The 14,970-nt window shown below is 40.0% G+C and overlaps 1 protein-coding gene across 7 annotated transcripts in view; it reads left to right on the top strand.

Moving 5' to 3' along the window:
• The window catches only part of DISC1 (DISC1 scaffold protein), a 150,166-nt gene that overhangs the window by 59,906 nt on the left and 75,290 nt on the right, over positions 1-14,970 (top strand). For 6 of the 7 annotated variants that reach the window (XM_081906815.1, XM_081906817.1, XM_081906816.1 and 3 more), the window contains one exon: positions 4,353-4,541. The exons of the other annotated variant lie outside the window; for it this stretch is intronic. In XM_081906815.1, coding sequence (XP_081762941.1) covers positions 4,353-4,541 — 189 coding nt within the window. The remainder of the gene's footprint in view (positions 1-4,352; positions 4,542-14,970) is intronic. 7 annotated transcript variants of the gene reach the window in all.

The following is a 14,970-nucleotide window of genomic DNA, read 5'->3' as shown; positions in this document are numbered from 1 at the left end:
CGGCTGTGTAGCTTCCATTCCATATGTTAAAAGCATCTGAATGCCTTTTATTTTCCGCACTCTTTTAGGGAATAACTTCTCATTTCTCTTTTGTATAATTTTCAGTTTAAAATATTTTACATGATTTTGTTTCATGTTGCCAATGTGTATATTTTATTGTTTATAAGTGTCTTGTGCACAGCTGTTTGGTGTGCTATAGAAGCAAAATTATTTTCATTCTCAGTCGTGGGTGGGCAGTAAGGGGTCGAGGCAGACAGCAAGCAGTTTACCATCCAGTTATTTGCCTGGGGCAGCTGCTATCTATTCTGGGCAACCTGCCAAGTGGCAAATTGCATGGCTGAACTATATGTACAGTTTATTTCAGCAGCATTATGTAGGTCTTCATCACAGAGTTTGTACCCTACCCAGTTTGTACCCCACCCTAGTATCTTGCTTCAAATGGCTCAGATTGAGTCCAGATTGATTGACAGCTAATTGAAGGTGACTTGCCTGTCCCTGGGTGGGCCTTGAAAAAGATTTTGACTCCAGGCTTGTTGCTTTAACCCCCAAATCTTCAGGCTGCCTATTTCATTTATTCATTATTTATTTTGTTTGCAATTATTTGTTTCTGCCTTTCCACTGAAATATACCCAAAACAATTCCAAAAAATAAATACATATAAAATTGCAAGAAGCAACAAAATAGCAGTTTTTCAGCATAAAGACATTTATTTCCTTCCCTTTTCCAAGAACATACAAATAAAATTGTTTTCATTTGCTACCTAAAACAGAGGAGAAAAAGGGCCAGGCAGACACCTCTGGGGAAAGTATTCCAAAGTCTGTGCACCAGTAAAGTGTTGTAATTGTTTCATCTTTTATGCATTATAAAGGATGATATAGAAAAATTGGCAGTGAAAGAAATACCTCCATATAGCTTTACACTTGGAAACACAAGCATGGACTTCTGCTAATATTCTTTTGTGTTCATTTGTTTTCATTTTAAATAGATATATTAATAGAAAATTGGTGCAGGAAGCTAGTAGTTGTTATATGTTGTGCTAAAAATGTCAAAGCAATAAAGGAAGCTGCAACGTGTGTGTGTGTTTATATACCAGTATATGTGTGTGTGTATATACAGTATAAATATATAATGCAACTGTTATTTTTAAAATATTGACCATCATTTGATCATCTTTCTCTTCTTTTTGGAAGATGCTTTCTTTCAAATTATTGGGAAAGGCTTGCTTAGCAAGATCTGACAAGTACTATCTGAGAGAGTGCAGTATGGAAATGTTGAAACAGAAAGGCATACTGAATAAATTATAACATGCAGTTTACATAAAACATAAATCTGTCATGGAAATGAAAAATTGTAGTAATTAAACAGTATTAACTAGATGTTTCCCTGATGAATATATTTCCAGCCACCAAAAAATTACCTTCGTCTATTTTTTTAAAAAAATCCAGAACACCTTTCTTATTTTGTGATTTTTAACAGTGAAACAGATTTATATTTATGTTTTTAAAAAACGAGTTCTCTTGTAGGATTTAGAAAGTGCCCATTGCAGTTACTGTGATTGAGGTCAGGAGTTCAGCACTGGCACTTTAAACGAGTGGTGTGCTGATCTCTTGATGAGTTCTTGATATTTGAAGGCCTATTCCCTCTGTCAGGGAAAAAGCTGCATAGGGCAGTTTTGCCTCGTGGGCATATATTAGAGGCAAAAATGCTTGTAAATTATTAACAGGGATACTACGTTTATTCCATCATAGCTTCAGGTTTTGATATTAACCTTCCCTCTGGGAATTAATAATGATTCAGTATATATGAAATTTTAATAGGCAAGGTAGTGCCTTCTTCTTAACTTTTTTTTTTAAAGACGAAGAATGATTAGGCTGAGACTTCTAATTACGAAGCCTTAAATTTTTGAATGGCCCCATGGCTGAATAGCTCCAGCAGTAGAGGGAAGCACACAGGTGCTAGCTCCAGACTTGCCAGACAGGGAGTTTTTTTGACCCCTCTCTTTCATCAACAAGCCCCTTTCTTCTGTCTGTTGGACTCTGCACACAGGAAGGACATAGCACAGTGCACCAGACAAGAAGACTCTAGTCTATGTACATTATTCTATATCCTCTTTCAGATCCTAACTCAAAGCAACTGCACAGCAGAGCTTGTGAGTCTTAAGAGCTTAGAACCACAAATAATGTTATTTATTTACTTATTTATTAAATTTGTATTCCAGCATGGGTGTAGCTAGGATTTTTGTTAGGGGGGGCAGGCCTTTTGTTGGGAGAGGGCAGAACCTTAGTTCGCTATGTATTTTTATTGAATTTTATTGATTCAATATTTGCCCCACCTCGGCTGCGCTAATATATATCAGCGCTTCAGCCAGTATGGTGTAGTGGTTAAGGGCGGTAGACTCGTAATCTGGTGAACCGGGTTTGGGTCTCTGCTCCTCCACATGCAGCTGCTGGGTGACCTTGGGCTAGTCAGACTTCTCTGAAGTCTCTCAGCCTCACTCACCTCACAGAGTGTTTGTTGTCGGGGAGGAGGGGAAAGGAGATTGTTAGCCGCTTTGAGACTCCTTAGGGTAGTGATAAAGTGGGGTAACAAATCCAAACTCTTTTTCTTCATCATCTAAAGATCTCAGGGCAATTCACAGCATAAAAATACAGAATAAAACCCAAAGTACATAATAAGAACAAGAAAACAAACCAATAACCTCCCTTCCCACAAATACATTTAAAAAGATCTAGACATCAGCCAAAGGCCTAGTTGAAGAGGAACATTTTTGCTTTACGCTTAAGATTTATGATGAAGGTGCAGACTAGCCTCCCTGAGGAGAGCATTCCACAAACAGGGAGCTGCTGCAGAAATGGCCTGATCTCGTCTTGCCACCCTCCAGGCCTCTTGTGGAGAGGCACACGAAAAAGGGTTTAAGATGATGATTGCAGAATCTGGGTTGGTTTATATGGGGTGAGGTGGTCCTTGAGATACTGTGGTCCCGAGCTGTTTAAGGCTTTATAGGTCAAAAACAGCATTTTGAATTGGGCCCAGAAACTAACTGGCAACCGGGCAGGTGGGCCAGGGTTGGTGTAATACACTCAAGCAATCTTGTTCTGCTCAACTACCTGTCCACCAAATTGTACACCAGCTGAAATTTCCAAACCGTCTTCAGAGGCAGCCCTCTGTATAATGAGCTGCAGTTAGAATTCCTGATCCTCTCTTCTGGTTGTGGCTCCAACACACCTACATTCAGTACAACATTGCTATCAATTAACAGCTGCAAGGCAACTTTGAATCTCTGTTCTGTCCTCTTAGGTTTTCATGTCAAATGGTCATGCTTCGACCTTTTTTAGAGTAGCACAATCTTTCCTCGTTAAAGAACGCATTTTACTCTTTAGCGTTGTTAATGTATTAGGGTTAAACGCACCCGCGAATTCATGCTTATATTCTGTAGTGTATTAATTAGTTTGTAATTAAATTCCTTTCCCCACCCCACTGTAAAAAATACCATTTAAACTGAGTTTTTGTTTTGGGTGTGAATTCCTAGGTTCTCAACTCTTTAGACATATTCTCAGGGCGGTGACCACTCAACCCATGTAAGAGATCTACTTCTCAGAAAAACATATTTAAAGTTTGCATGTGAAAAACATACACACACAGGTTCTTTGTGATATGCATAACAGCTGGCTCTGGAGAAACCAGTCTGTAACTAAAAGAAACACCATGTGGCATTTTCTATAGCAAAGGAAAAGGATAGCTACTGGAAAGGATTCCTTTGACCAGGCTAGTCTGCCATGCATCTCTAATGAAAACAGAGGGAGGCCAGCTCATTTGGGGATGGGGGTGGTAGAAGCTATGTGCATGTATTGACTCTCTCTAATTTTAAGGATTTATTTATTTGCGTATGATAACATGATGTGCAAGGGAGATTTCATTTCAGTTTTTTGAAGATATCCATATAAATAGCTAGCTGTAGCATAATGATGTGATGGATTGCTGGGTAATGATCCAGTCAGCATGCAATTATTTGTTAATCTAAAAAAAAATTACATACTGACCAGATCATTACCCTGCATTCCATCACCTTTTAAAAAAACCTAAGTAGCAGTTTGGTAACCTGAATGAAAAAATAATAATCAAATTAGGTTACCACTGTTTATATGGGCAGTATAGGTACGAGGAAATGGAAATCAGTGGACATAGGGAAAATGTGTTTGCTACAAATTTATTTCATTTTCACTGCTCAGGTTTTAGCTCCTGTATGAACGATTAACTATTAATTTATTTTAGTAAGCTCCTTGAGGGTGTCTATTATTTGTTTCTTCTCTGTCTTCCTCTGTCTCTCTAATGTCCCTCCAATGAATCCACAGGAGGTAATTTCTGTACGGCTAGAGACCTTGTAGAAGAAATTAAGTCGTTAACAGCTGAAAGAGAGCGACTGGAGGGACTTCTCAACGAGTGGTTCATGCTGAGTGCCAAAAATGTCCAAAAATTAGAGAGAATGAAAGAAGGTTACAAGAGACTGAAGGAAGAAATGGCGCAAGGGGAGTCTGCTTTTGGTAAGTGGAGCAGCTGGCCAGCTGTTGGGGTGACAGAAGCCTGGCATTTCCTGGGCTGTGTGTCATTCAGTATCCTGCCTGAACCGATGAGCAGCCATCTAATTTATATGACATAAGAATAGTTATTTTGATGGGCAATTCTGGCAGACCATTTGATATATATTAGGTTGAATGTGCTGTCAGCCTCAGAGTTTGTCATTCTTGAGGGGTATTTTTTCCCCTGGCGTTGTGTATGCTGATGATGTAGCAGGCTTTGAGTTGATTTCGTCTTGCTTATTTTTTGCATAGCCTCCTGTGGTGAAAAGCCTGCTAACTGACAGTGAGAATGTCTCTGCATTCATAGCTCCTGCATAATTTAATAGTGCTCTGCACATAGAATTGTGCATGCTTCAGTTTTAATCCATAGGAAATATAAGATCCTGCAAGCCCAGGAAGAAAGCTGCCTAGCATCACTGAGTTTTTGTTTTCTAAGCATGTTGTGTAAGGATGTAATCCATAGCATGTGTAATGTTTTGAAAGCAATAAGTCTTTATTTACCTGAAAGATTAAGGTGGATTTTGCCAGTTTAGTGACTAGAACTGTCCTGAAAAGGTAAACATGGTTGAGATTATTAATCACATTGAAACTAGGAAATATTTTTCATGTGTTGACATTGGTCAGTGGAGCTTATTTTAAACCACAGGCTTGGCTTCGACAGGACTCCCACACCAGAGCAAGTAACTGAGAGGCAAGCAATGTGGCCAAGGTGGCTGACACCTGAACCAACCAGAGATAGGCTGAGGTTGTTGTTGTTTAGTTGTTTAGTCGTGTCCAACTCTTTGTGACCCCATGGGCCAGAGCACACCAGGCACTCCTCTCTTCCACTGCCTCCTGCAGTTTGCTCAAACTCATGCTGGTAGCTTCGAGAACTGTCCAACCATCTTTTCCTCTGTCATCCCCTTCTCTTTGTGCCCTCCGTCTTTCCCAACATCAGGGTCTTTTCCAGGGAGTCTTCTCTTCTCATGAGGTGGCCAAAGTATTGGAGCCCCAGCTTCAGGATCTCTGCTTTCAGTGAATAGGCTACCTCAGCCTATTCAGCCCTGAGTGCTCACAGGAAGACCCTGATGTTGCCAGTACCAAAGAGGAAAGAGCTAGCCATTGGGCTAAACTGTACTGGAAGTTTATCATATAGTTTGTTCGTGTTCAAGCTTTTCTTTCACCAGTGGTGGTGCTGGTCTTTAATCCTTTTGCCTCCCCTCATCCAAGTTGCAACCCAGATTGGAACCCTGCTCTGGAAATCTTTGAAGATAACAACTTGCACACAAGTTGATTATAATTGCTGTGTGTAGTTTCCCCAAAGATGTGTAAAAGTTATGGCTTAGTTAGCTAAGCATTTATTGGTCTGACATCACTTTGTTTTATGTTAGGGGTGGACTATGGCCCTTCAAATTTCAGCAGTGCCCTGTGTGAGGCCAAAATTTGCCCCCCACCCTGCTTCTCCCCTCCTGTTCTGCTCAATTCACTATGTTATAGTTGTGACGCCATGCGGCAGCCCTTAGGCTCAATGCCCAGTGCGGCAGAACTGGTTGCACCATCCTAAGGGCTGCATTAATGCATGGTCAGCTCTCCGGGCGCTGAAACATAAAAGTGGGTGAAGCAAAAAAAAAAAAAGTTTAGAAGCAACTGTTTTAGGGGATCTTGGGGTGGCTGTCACAAAAACCTTTCGTCATCACAACAGCGTACTTGTGAGAGTGGTCAGCCGAGGCACCATATTCTCAAGATGATTGAGTGGCCCCAACACAACATTGCGAGGAGGCAGGGGGCAGAGCTGAGCACTCTCTGATCATTGAGATGGCCTGGTCCCCTCAAAAAACATTGCCCCCCCAAAAGTGCCTTGGCCTTTTGGAGCTGGCACCTATGGTGGCCAGTGAGTTATTAAATCTTACATATAATAAAAATGCAGGAGTGTCATTGTGCTGTTTTCATGGGTGGTTTCCCAAGGCAGGGGTCAGGACAGGTTGCCCTGAGAAAACAGCATGCTATTTAAAGTGATTGCCCTCTTGGTTACATGTGTGTGTGTATAGCCAGTCTCCTCCTCTTCTCTTCATCCTTTGGCTGTCTAGTTCTGTTTCAGACACACATACACACAGAATTTGCTAACTGACTTTCCTCTCGGCTTGTGCATGCATGTGCACAGCCAGTCTTCTCTTCTCTTCTCTTCTCTTCTCTTCTCTTCTCTTCTCTTCTCTTCTCTTCTCTTCTCTTCTCTTCTTCCTCTTATTCTCCTGCTCCATTTCATATAAATAATACATGTGCAGGCAGGCACACATAATTTCCCTTCCAGTACATGAGGTGAAATATGAATGGAAAAACAAATGTAAAGAACTGCTTTCTGTTCCCAGCACAGAAAAATAATTTTAAAAAGGTAAAGATACTGAAAAGTTGATCCATTGTTACAATAACCATCTTTCAGAATATAGCATGGAGATTAGTTTGGTTTTCAAGTGAGTGTCTGATCACTGATAGATCTATTCTTGTTGCTAGGTAGTCTCTGTAAAACTAAAGAATAATGTTCTGTAACATTTTGCTAAGGGTGCTGTCCTCAGATCTGTTCTCCTTTTTCTGAAATTTTACCCCCAGCTGAACTTCCAAACTGCTTTTTAAAACTGCCCTAAATTTAAAACAGTCTTGGGATTTGATGCTGGAATCCCCACCTGCCTCAACCCCTCCAGGAAGAAACCACACACACCAGCTCAGTTTTCCCTGTAAAGACTGTAGTGCTACATTCCCAAACTTGGGTTTGAACTCTGGGGAATTTATAAAACTGTTTTGAGGGATTCACCTTCCAAAAGGAGAAAACTTAGCAAATTTTGGATGACAGCATGCATGCTGGCTTGTATCATTGTTTGCTTGTATCAAAGTGTCACCATCCTTTGTTTAGGGTGTAACCGCATTAGAAAACACACAACAATAGGTGTTGCTTCCCCCTCCCTCTTAAGATGAACCTTACATTTCTTGTAATTCTCAAGCAGTGACTACAGAGAATATGTTCTCCTGGATAATAAAGCCCAGTGGAGCACAAATTCCTCCAAGCAAATATAAATAATTAAAATGAGTGATCCCCATTTTACTCTGTTATCTACTGCATGTCTCTCTTTAGGCTATGGTAATTTGTTTAGCTCTGATTAAATTAAGCATATGATGGGTGTAACAAATTTTGTTGAAAACAAACCTATGGTGCCTTTTAAGGATTTTTTTTTTTACATGAAGCTATTTGCAATATTGTTATATATATTAATGTTGTTGATCCCCCATTTGCTTTTTAAAACAAAAATTCTTTATAATGGGTGTATTATTATTATTATTATTATTATTATTGAAAAACATCCCTACATATTTAGCTGGAAGACCTAGTTTTGGGGAATATTTCTTGAAATATTTTCTTAATTGGCCAGTATATCATATGGGTAATATTTTACATTTATAGAAGCGTTCAGTGTGCTTCATTTACATGGTCTGTATAATACATACAGTAATCATATAGTGGGTCAGCGTTACCCCATTTGCAAGGATTATATTTGGGTTGACTGAGAGCTCGTTATTCACCTATTGTTGCCTAGTGATATTAGCCATATGCCAGGTTTACAGTTGTTAGGACCCATCCTACTCTGCTGATTGCAAATTGTTGTAACTGATTTTAAAATTATATTTTTATATTACTGTAATCTGTCCTTATGGTGAAGGTGGGTATACTTGTATATTAGGGTTGCTGTACCTCCAGGAAGGGACATGAGTGGCACTGTGGGTTAAACCACAAAGCCTAGGGCTTGCCAATCAGACGGTTGGTGGTTTGAATCCCCACGACAGGGTGAGCTCCCATTGCTCGGTCCCAGCTCCTGCCAACCTAGCAGTTTGAAAGCACGTCAAAGTGCAAGTAGATAAATAGGTACTGCTCCTGCGGGAAGCTAAACGGTGTTTCCGTGTGCTGCTCTGGTTCGCCAGAAGCGGCTTAGTCATGCTGGCCAAATGACCTGGAAGCTGTACGCCGGCTCCCTCAGCCAATAAAACGAGATGAGCGCCGCAACCCCAGAGTCAGTCACGACTGGACCTAATGGCCTGGGGTCCCTTTACCTTTACCTCCAGGAAAACCTGGACATGTTCTCTTTTGGGGGGGCCAACATGCCCATCCGGGAGGATTTTTACATTTTAAAGGCAATGTCTGGGTTTGGGGGGGTTGGTTCATTTTTTGGGGGGAACACATGCATACTTAGGAGGGTGCTGTGCCTGGGAAGCAGAAGTGCCACAGCGGAGTGAGGCCATTGCATGGAAGATCAGGTTGGAGCTGGGGTCCTGCCTTCGCTCGGGCTGACAATGGCTCAGGCTTTGACTATTCTGCACGCATGTGGCCTCACACATGCCCTCGCCTGTATGCCTCTTTTCCTAGCTTGGGCTACCAGTGGCTCAGGCTGTCCTCTTTTTTGCTTTTCTAGATATGGCAACCCTATTATTTTGTTTTATTTTATTTTATTTACAAGATTGATCCAATACCTTTCCAGAAGACCAAGAATTATATAAAACACAATCACATTAAATCAAGATCAGTGTCAAATTAACTGAAGTTTAGATGCAGTATTAGTTAATACTATTATGTTAAACATAAAATTTGTCTAATTTTTTAAAGGTTCTTAAGTTTGTGTCATGAAAATGGAAACGTTTATTAGTTTGAGCACATTCTAGTAAAGTGGTGATAGCTTGCAGCTTAACCAGTGAAGTATTGGTAGGGAATGGCAGTATGTAATAGCTTAATTATTCTTCTTGTCTGAAAGTCTTAATCAAATGTATAGGTATACATCGTAAATACTGTGGGTTCGGTTCCAAAATTTTGTAGATGGTTGAGCACTGATTATATTGGGACCAGATTAACACATTCAAATACATTGACTTTTTGCAGACTCAGGTAGTTGATAAAATCTCCACAATTCAAAGAATAAAATTTACTATGAGTGCCAAATGGATGTGATAGCATCTGTATACACCCTCTAACAAAATTATTCTAAAAGATTTGCCTGTGCGCTCTCTGCATATTTTCATACACTGATATAAGCATGAGTAGAAGGATCAAAACATGGAAGAGTGGCTAAGCTTTCGTAACTGTTAATATTTGGCAGGCTGAGAAATGTATCAGCAAATGTAATGTACTTGAGGCTGCCTATCCATTTAATCAAGGCAATTGTGCTAAGTCCAACCCAAACTGGTATCCTTTACAATTAAAAATATTGGGATAAATGTATAACTCTAGAAATGCAAATCACACCCAGTTAATGGAAACTGTAATTTAATATGCTCTTCTTTAGTTTAATCTAGTTTGTTTAGTTGTATATCCACAAATGAATATTTCAAAGATGCTATTTCAAATATGATAAGAGACCCATATAAACTGGCAGTTGTCTGACGCCCTTCTTAGTTTTCCTTATCAGGGTATGAATTTTGCCCCTGTTGATTCTGAAGCCAGAGAACTCCCCAAATAATGGAAACTTCTAATTTGTTTTAATCGAGCAAACCATTGTGGGCAAAAGAGCATCATCTGTGTCCAGTATCACCATGTGTTCATGTCCCCAAATAATGGTGGTCTCGGTGACCTGGTTTGCATGTTAACACTAAGCCAAATCATTATTTCCTTACTGTCTGCTTATGCAAGCTAAAGGTTCTGTTACCAGATCAAACACCGGGTGTAAGATAAGTCAGGCCTGCCCTGGTACCCTCTTTCCAAAAGAAAATCTGTGAGGGTTCCATTTACACAACCACTAGATGTCATATTTTTCATCATCTTCACACCAACCAATTTGGAAAGCTAAAATTCACTGAGGCACTATATAGAAAATTTCAGTGAATTGGATCAAATGCTTTCTCTCATCTGGTTATTATGCCAAAAGCAGGCCCTGGATCAGAGCCCTTTCTACCTGAAATGAACTCAACTTGATCTGATTGAATAATCAAAGGAATAGTTATTCACAAACTTGCTGCCAAAACTGTTGGCAGGATCTAACTATCAAGATTAATGAATAAAATTGGTTTGTAGCATGAAAACCAAAGATGATCTTTCACCAGTTTGAACAAAAAATAAAATATGTTCATACACAGGACGGGCTATTGAGTGCTGTTATTAGACACAGCACACCTATCTGTAGAGTGGAAAAAGTAGATTTTGAATCTCTTCTTTATTATGTAAGGAACTAGCGTGCAAGTTCAATCTTTGTATATTGATAGAAAGGCCACATTATTATCCTGGCACTCTCCAGAGTCTTTTGTGCCTGTGTGTCTTTTTTTTTGGGAATAATTATAAGCAATATTGAGGAACATGTACTGAAATAAATTAAAGGATGGGATAAATTACCATGAATATTAGCATCACAAATATACTACGAGGAATAGAGATTTAAAAAGTTTTGAATGTCAGAACTAGGCCATGAGGCCAAGCAAAGTGGGAATTAGATAATACTAAAAATTTAAACAACCACCAGATAGCAAGGGGTGACAACTGGCTCTGCTGGAGGAAGGGGTGTGCATATCACTCTCTCACACACATGATTTTTGGCTGCCATTTCTTGGCACAGGTAATGTGTTAAATGGTGTGTTGTAAATACAGTGGTTGGTTCTCAAACATAATCTGTTCTGGAAGTCAGTTCCAAAACCAAAGCGTTCCAAAACCAAGGCATGCTTTCCCATAGAAAGTAATGCAAAATGGATTAATCTGTTCCAGACTTTTAAAAACAACCCCTAAAACAGCAATTTAACATGAATTTTACTATCTGATGAGACCATTAATCCATAAAATGAAAGCAACAATCAATGTACTGTACTATAAAATAAATAAGACAGTATTGTAAATGATATATTTTTTTTTTAAAAAAAATCTTGCCTGCACAGATGATAGTCATTGTTTGGATAGAGGGCTTTTATCCATTTCCGTAGTCACACAATTAATCAGTAGCTGAACTGGGTTCCACACAGTCACAAAAACAAATTAACCGAAAAAGCCCCCAAAACAAAAAATGCAAAATAAATAGCAAAAACAAAAGTGCCAAACTTAATCCATTCCGGAAGTTCGTTTGACTTCTGAAATGTTCGAAAACCAAGGCACAGCTTCTGATTGGTGCTGGTGCCCCAGAAACAATAGCCAACAGCCGCATCGAATGTTCGGCTTCCAAAAAATGTTTGAAAACCGGAACACTTACTTCCGGGTTTTCGGCATTTGAAAACTAAGGCATTTGAGAACCAAGGTACCACTGTACATTTATCATGTATCTATTTGCCTGTATATCACATAAGAAATATTCACTGATGAATCTGTTCCTGAGAGCAAGTGCCACATTGCTGCCATAAAGTAGCTGCCAAAATATGTTTGTTTTTTAGGAAAATGGTTGTGGGTATAAGCCCTCATATATTTCACCCTGGGGCCCACTCTCCACTAAACACTATTGCAGGGCGATTCTGTATGAAACAGAAATAGCAAAATGCCCTATTTAAAAACCACCAGTGTTAAATGATAAAAGCTTCAGATAGACATACTTCGGAAATCTAATTTAGAACATCCATGCGAAAGAGACCCAAGAACACATTAGATATATTATTTAATTTGTTCTAATTGTTGGAAAAAATGTTTTTTTTTAAATGTCATTTTAACAAGTCTTTCACAGAATAATAAGCAACATTAGCAGGTTTATTTTTTTTGAAGCAAGTTTAGGTGTAGAATAGATGTTATAAAGATTGTAGAACCATGGATATGTTGAACTTGGATTGGGGAGACCTTGGTTCAAATCCCCAGTCAACTTTATAAAGGTCAATTAGCAGTCTTGAGCCTGTCACCATCTCTAAGCATGACCTACATTAGTAGAGTTCATAAAATGGATAACCCACTGACCACTGAGGTTTTAAGAGTAATTCTGCATGATATTCAGCATTTCAAGATTTTGCCATGCAAACTCAATGAGAGTCTCCTTATTTCCTATAGTTTCCAGTACCACTACAAACATTGTCTTGTAACCCAACTTTATAAACAGGGAAAGGTAAATGGTTCTGTTAAAATAATAAGGTTAATTGCAGGTGTCCAGAAGACTTCCTCCAAATTTGTGTTTCTTAAGAGGAGAGCTGCCTCTCAATATTTAAAATGGTTGCAAATAAATGTATGAGTGAGACTGACAGACAGGTCTTTCTGCTTTTCTATTGTTGATGCCTTACTTACTGTTACTTAGATAGAAGGAAGCAGAAGTCAAGGGAAGAGATTTAATCACATAATAATCAGGGCTAGAATTTTAAATGGGACGCATCATTAGCATGTTAATGAGTTTTCTCTCTTGATGCCAGCTGCCATGTATAAAAGGTTGCAGAAGTAATGTAGAGATGTGGCTTTGCAAAAATGTTTATCCTTTGATCAGTATATGCCTTGTGGGACAGAATCTGTGATTTTTAGAAAAATGTTTTACTTCCTTTTGAATAAACATGGTTTCAGCTCATGATTTAAATATTCAGGACACCACCAGCCCATGCGGCTAAGGACACATATCCCATTGGGACAAACAAGTTGGCATTTCTTCTGCACAAGCTCCATTAAGAGGAATTGGAGCTCATTAGGTGAATCCTACCGAAAAAGTGTAAGGAAGCATCTGTATCTGATGGAATTGATTTCTGCTGTTATTTCCTTTGCCCACTTTTGTCTGGATTGGCAATGAATCTCCTCCTAGCATTTTTCAGTTCACCAGTTTGAGGACCCACTGTGGGCTTGAGTGCTGATGTTGTCAAATGTATGAGTGGTACATTGTCAAGAGGTGTATTTCTACCCCATACTTCTCTTTCTTTTCAGTACACATAGTGTATTAAAATTATTTAAGATGATTTAACAGAGCAATCTATTATTACATATTCTTTTTTAAAATTGGTGTAGCATGCTGCAGAGTGGCTTTATTGTATAAATGCAGATTATACAATTCTGTGCACCAGAAGCAGTTTAGTCATTCTGGCCACATGATCCAGAAAACTGTCTGTGAACAAACACCGGTTCCCTCGGCCTGAAAGCGAGATGAGCACCACAACCCCATAGTCGCCTTTGACTGGACTTAACCGTCTAGGGGTCCTTTACCTTTTACCTTTACCTTTTATGTGAAGTACTTTATTGCCCTAATGTTTATCACTTTATTGTTGCTTACATTTACCGTATTTTTTGCTCTATAGGACCCACTTTTCCCCCTCCAAAATTTAAGGGGAAATGTGTGTGCATCCTATGGAGCGAATGCAAGCTCCTTGGCTTCAGCGATAGCAACGCGAAGCCTCTGAAGCACAGAGGGAGCTCTCCCTCCGTGCACTGGAGGCTTCACTTTGCTTTTGCTGAAGCCTGGAGAGTGAGAGGGGTCGGTGTGCACCGACCCCTCTCGCTCTCCAGGCCTCAGGGATAGCCACCTGAAGCCTGCAGAGCGCAGCGTGAGTTCCCGCTGCGCTCCACAGGCTTCAGGTTCCTTTCGCTGAAGCCAGGAGAGCAAGACTCTCCAGGCTTCAGCAGAGAGGGAGAGCTGTGCAGCGCCCCTTCAGCCAAGCGGGAGGAGAAATGGAAGGGGCTCTGTTTCTCCTGCCGCTTCGCTGAAGGGGCGCTGAGCAGAAAGGGGGGGGGTTTTTTCTTGTTCTCCCCCTCTAAAAAAAGGTGCGTCCTATGGTCTGGTGCATCCTATAGAGCGAAAAATACGGTAATTGCATTTACCTCTTTGCTTCCCATTCATCCAGTTGAGAGAGGTCACTTTTTATTTAACTACAATAGGGCAAAATGGTATCATCTGCAAACTACGCTACCTCACTGCTCACACCTAGTTTCAGATTATTAACGCACATGTTAAAAAGCACAGGTCCCAACACTGACCTTTGGGGAACTTTGCTTTCTATAGGCGACTTCCATTGGGAGAACTGTCCATTCCTGCTGTTAGCTTCCTGCTCCTTAACCCGGTACTTAACCATAGAAGGCTCTCTCCCCTCTTATTGCCTGACTTTACAACACTTTTAATGCCAAAAAAACTTGTTTAGAAACAGTGTTGGATGCCAGCTCCCATTTGTCCCAGTCAGTAATGCCCAGAGATGATGGGAGTTGTAGTCCCAAGAATAGCTGGAGGGCACATTGGCTTTCCTGTGCCATGTGATTCAGAATATTGCATTTTGTAGAGACATTTTCCTCATCCTGGCCCCACTACATATACATCTGAAGTATGACTAGGAATATATTAAGACCCTCCACCTCTTCTGCCAGCTTGACATCACATGCTTCCTGCCTTCAACATCATGCAGCAGAGACACATTAAAGTAATCATTATCCCTTAATTTCTGTATAGGATTGTCCAGACATGTAGCAGACCTAATGTTAACACTCTATCACCCTGCCCTGCCCTCCATTATCTGCTGTTAGATACTGTGA

This window comes from Podarcis melisellensis, assembly GCF_964234715.1.
Source record: "Podarcis melisellensis genome assembly, chromosome: 3".
Classification (NCBI taxonomy): Eukaryota; Metazoa; Chordata; class Lepidosauria; order Squamata; family Lacertidae; genus Podarcis; species Podarcis melisellensis.
The sequence above is the reverse complement of the archived record's forward strand: the minus strand, read 5'-3'. Positions and strand labels throughout refer to the sequence as shown.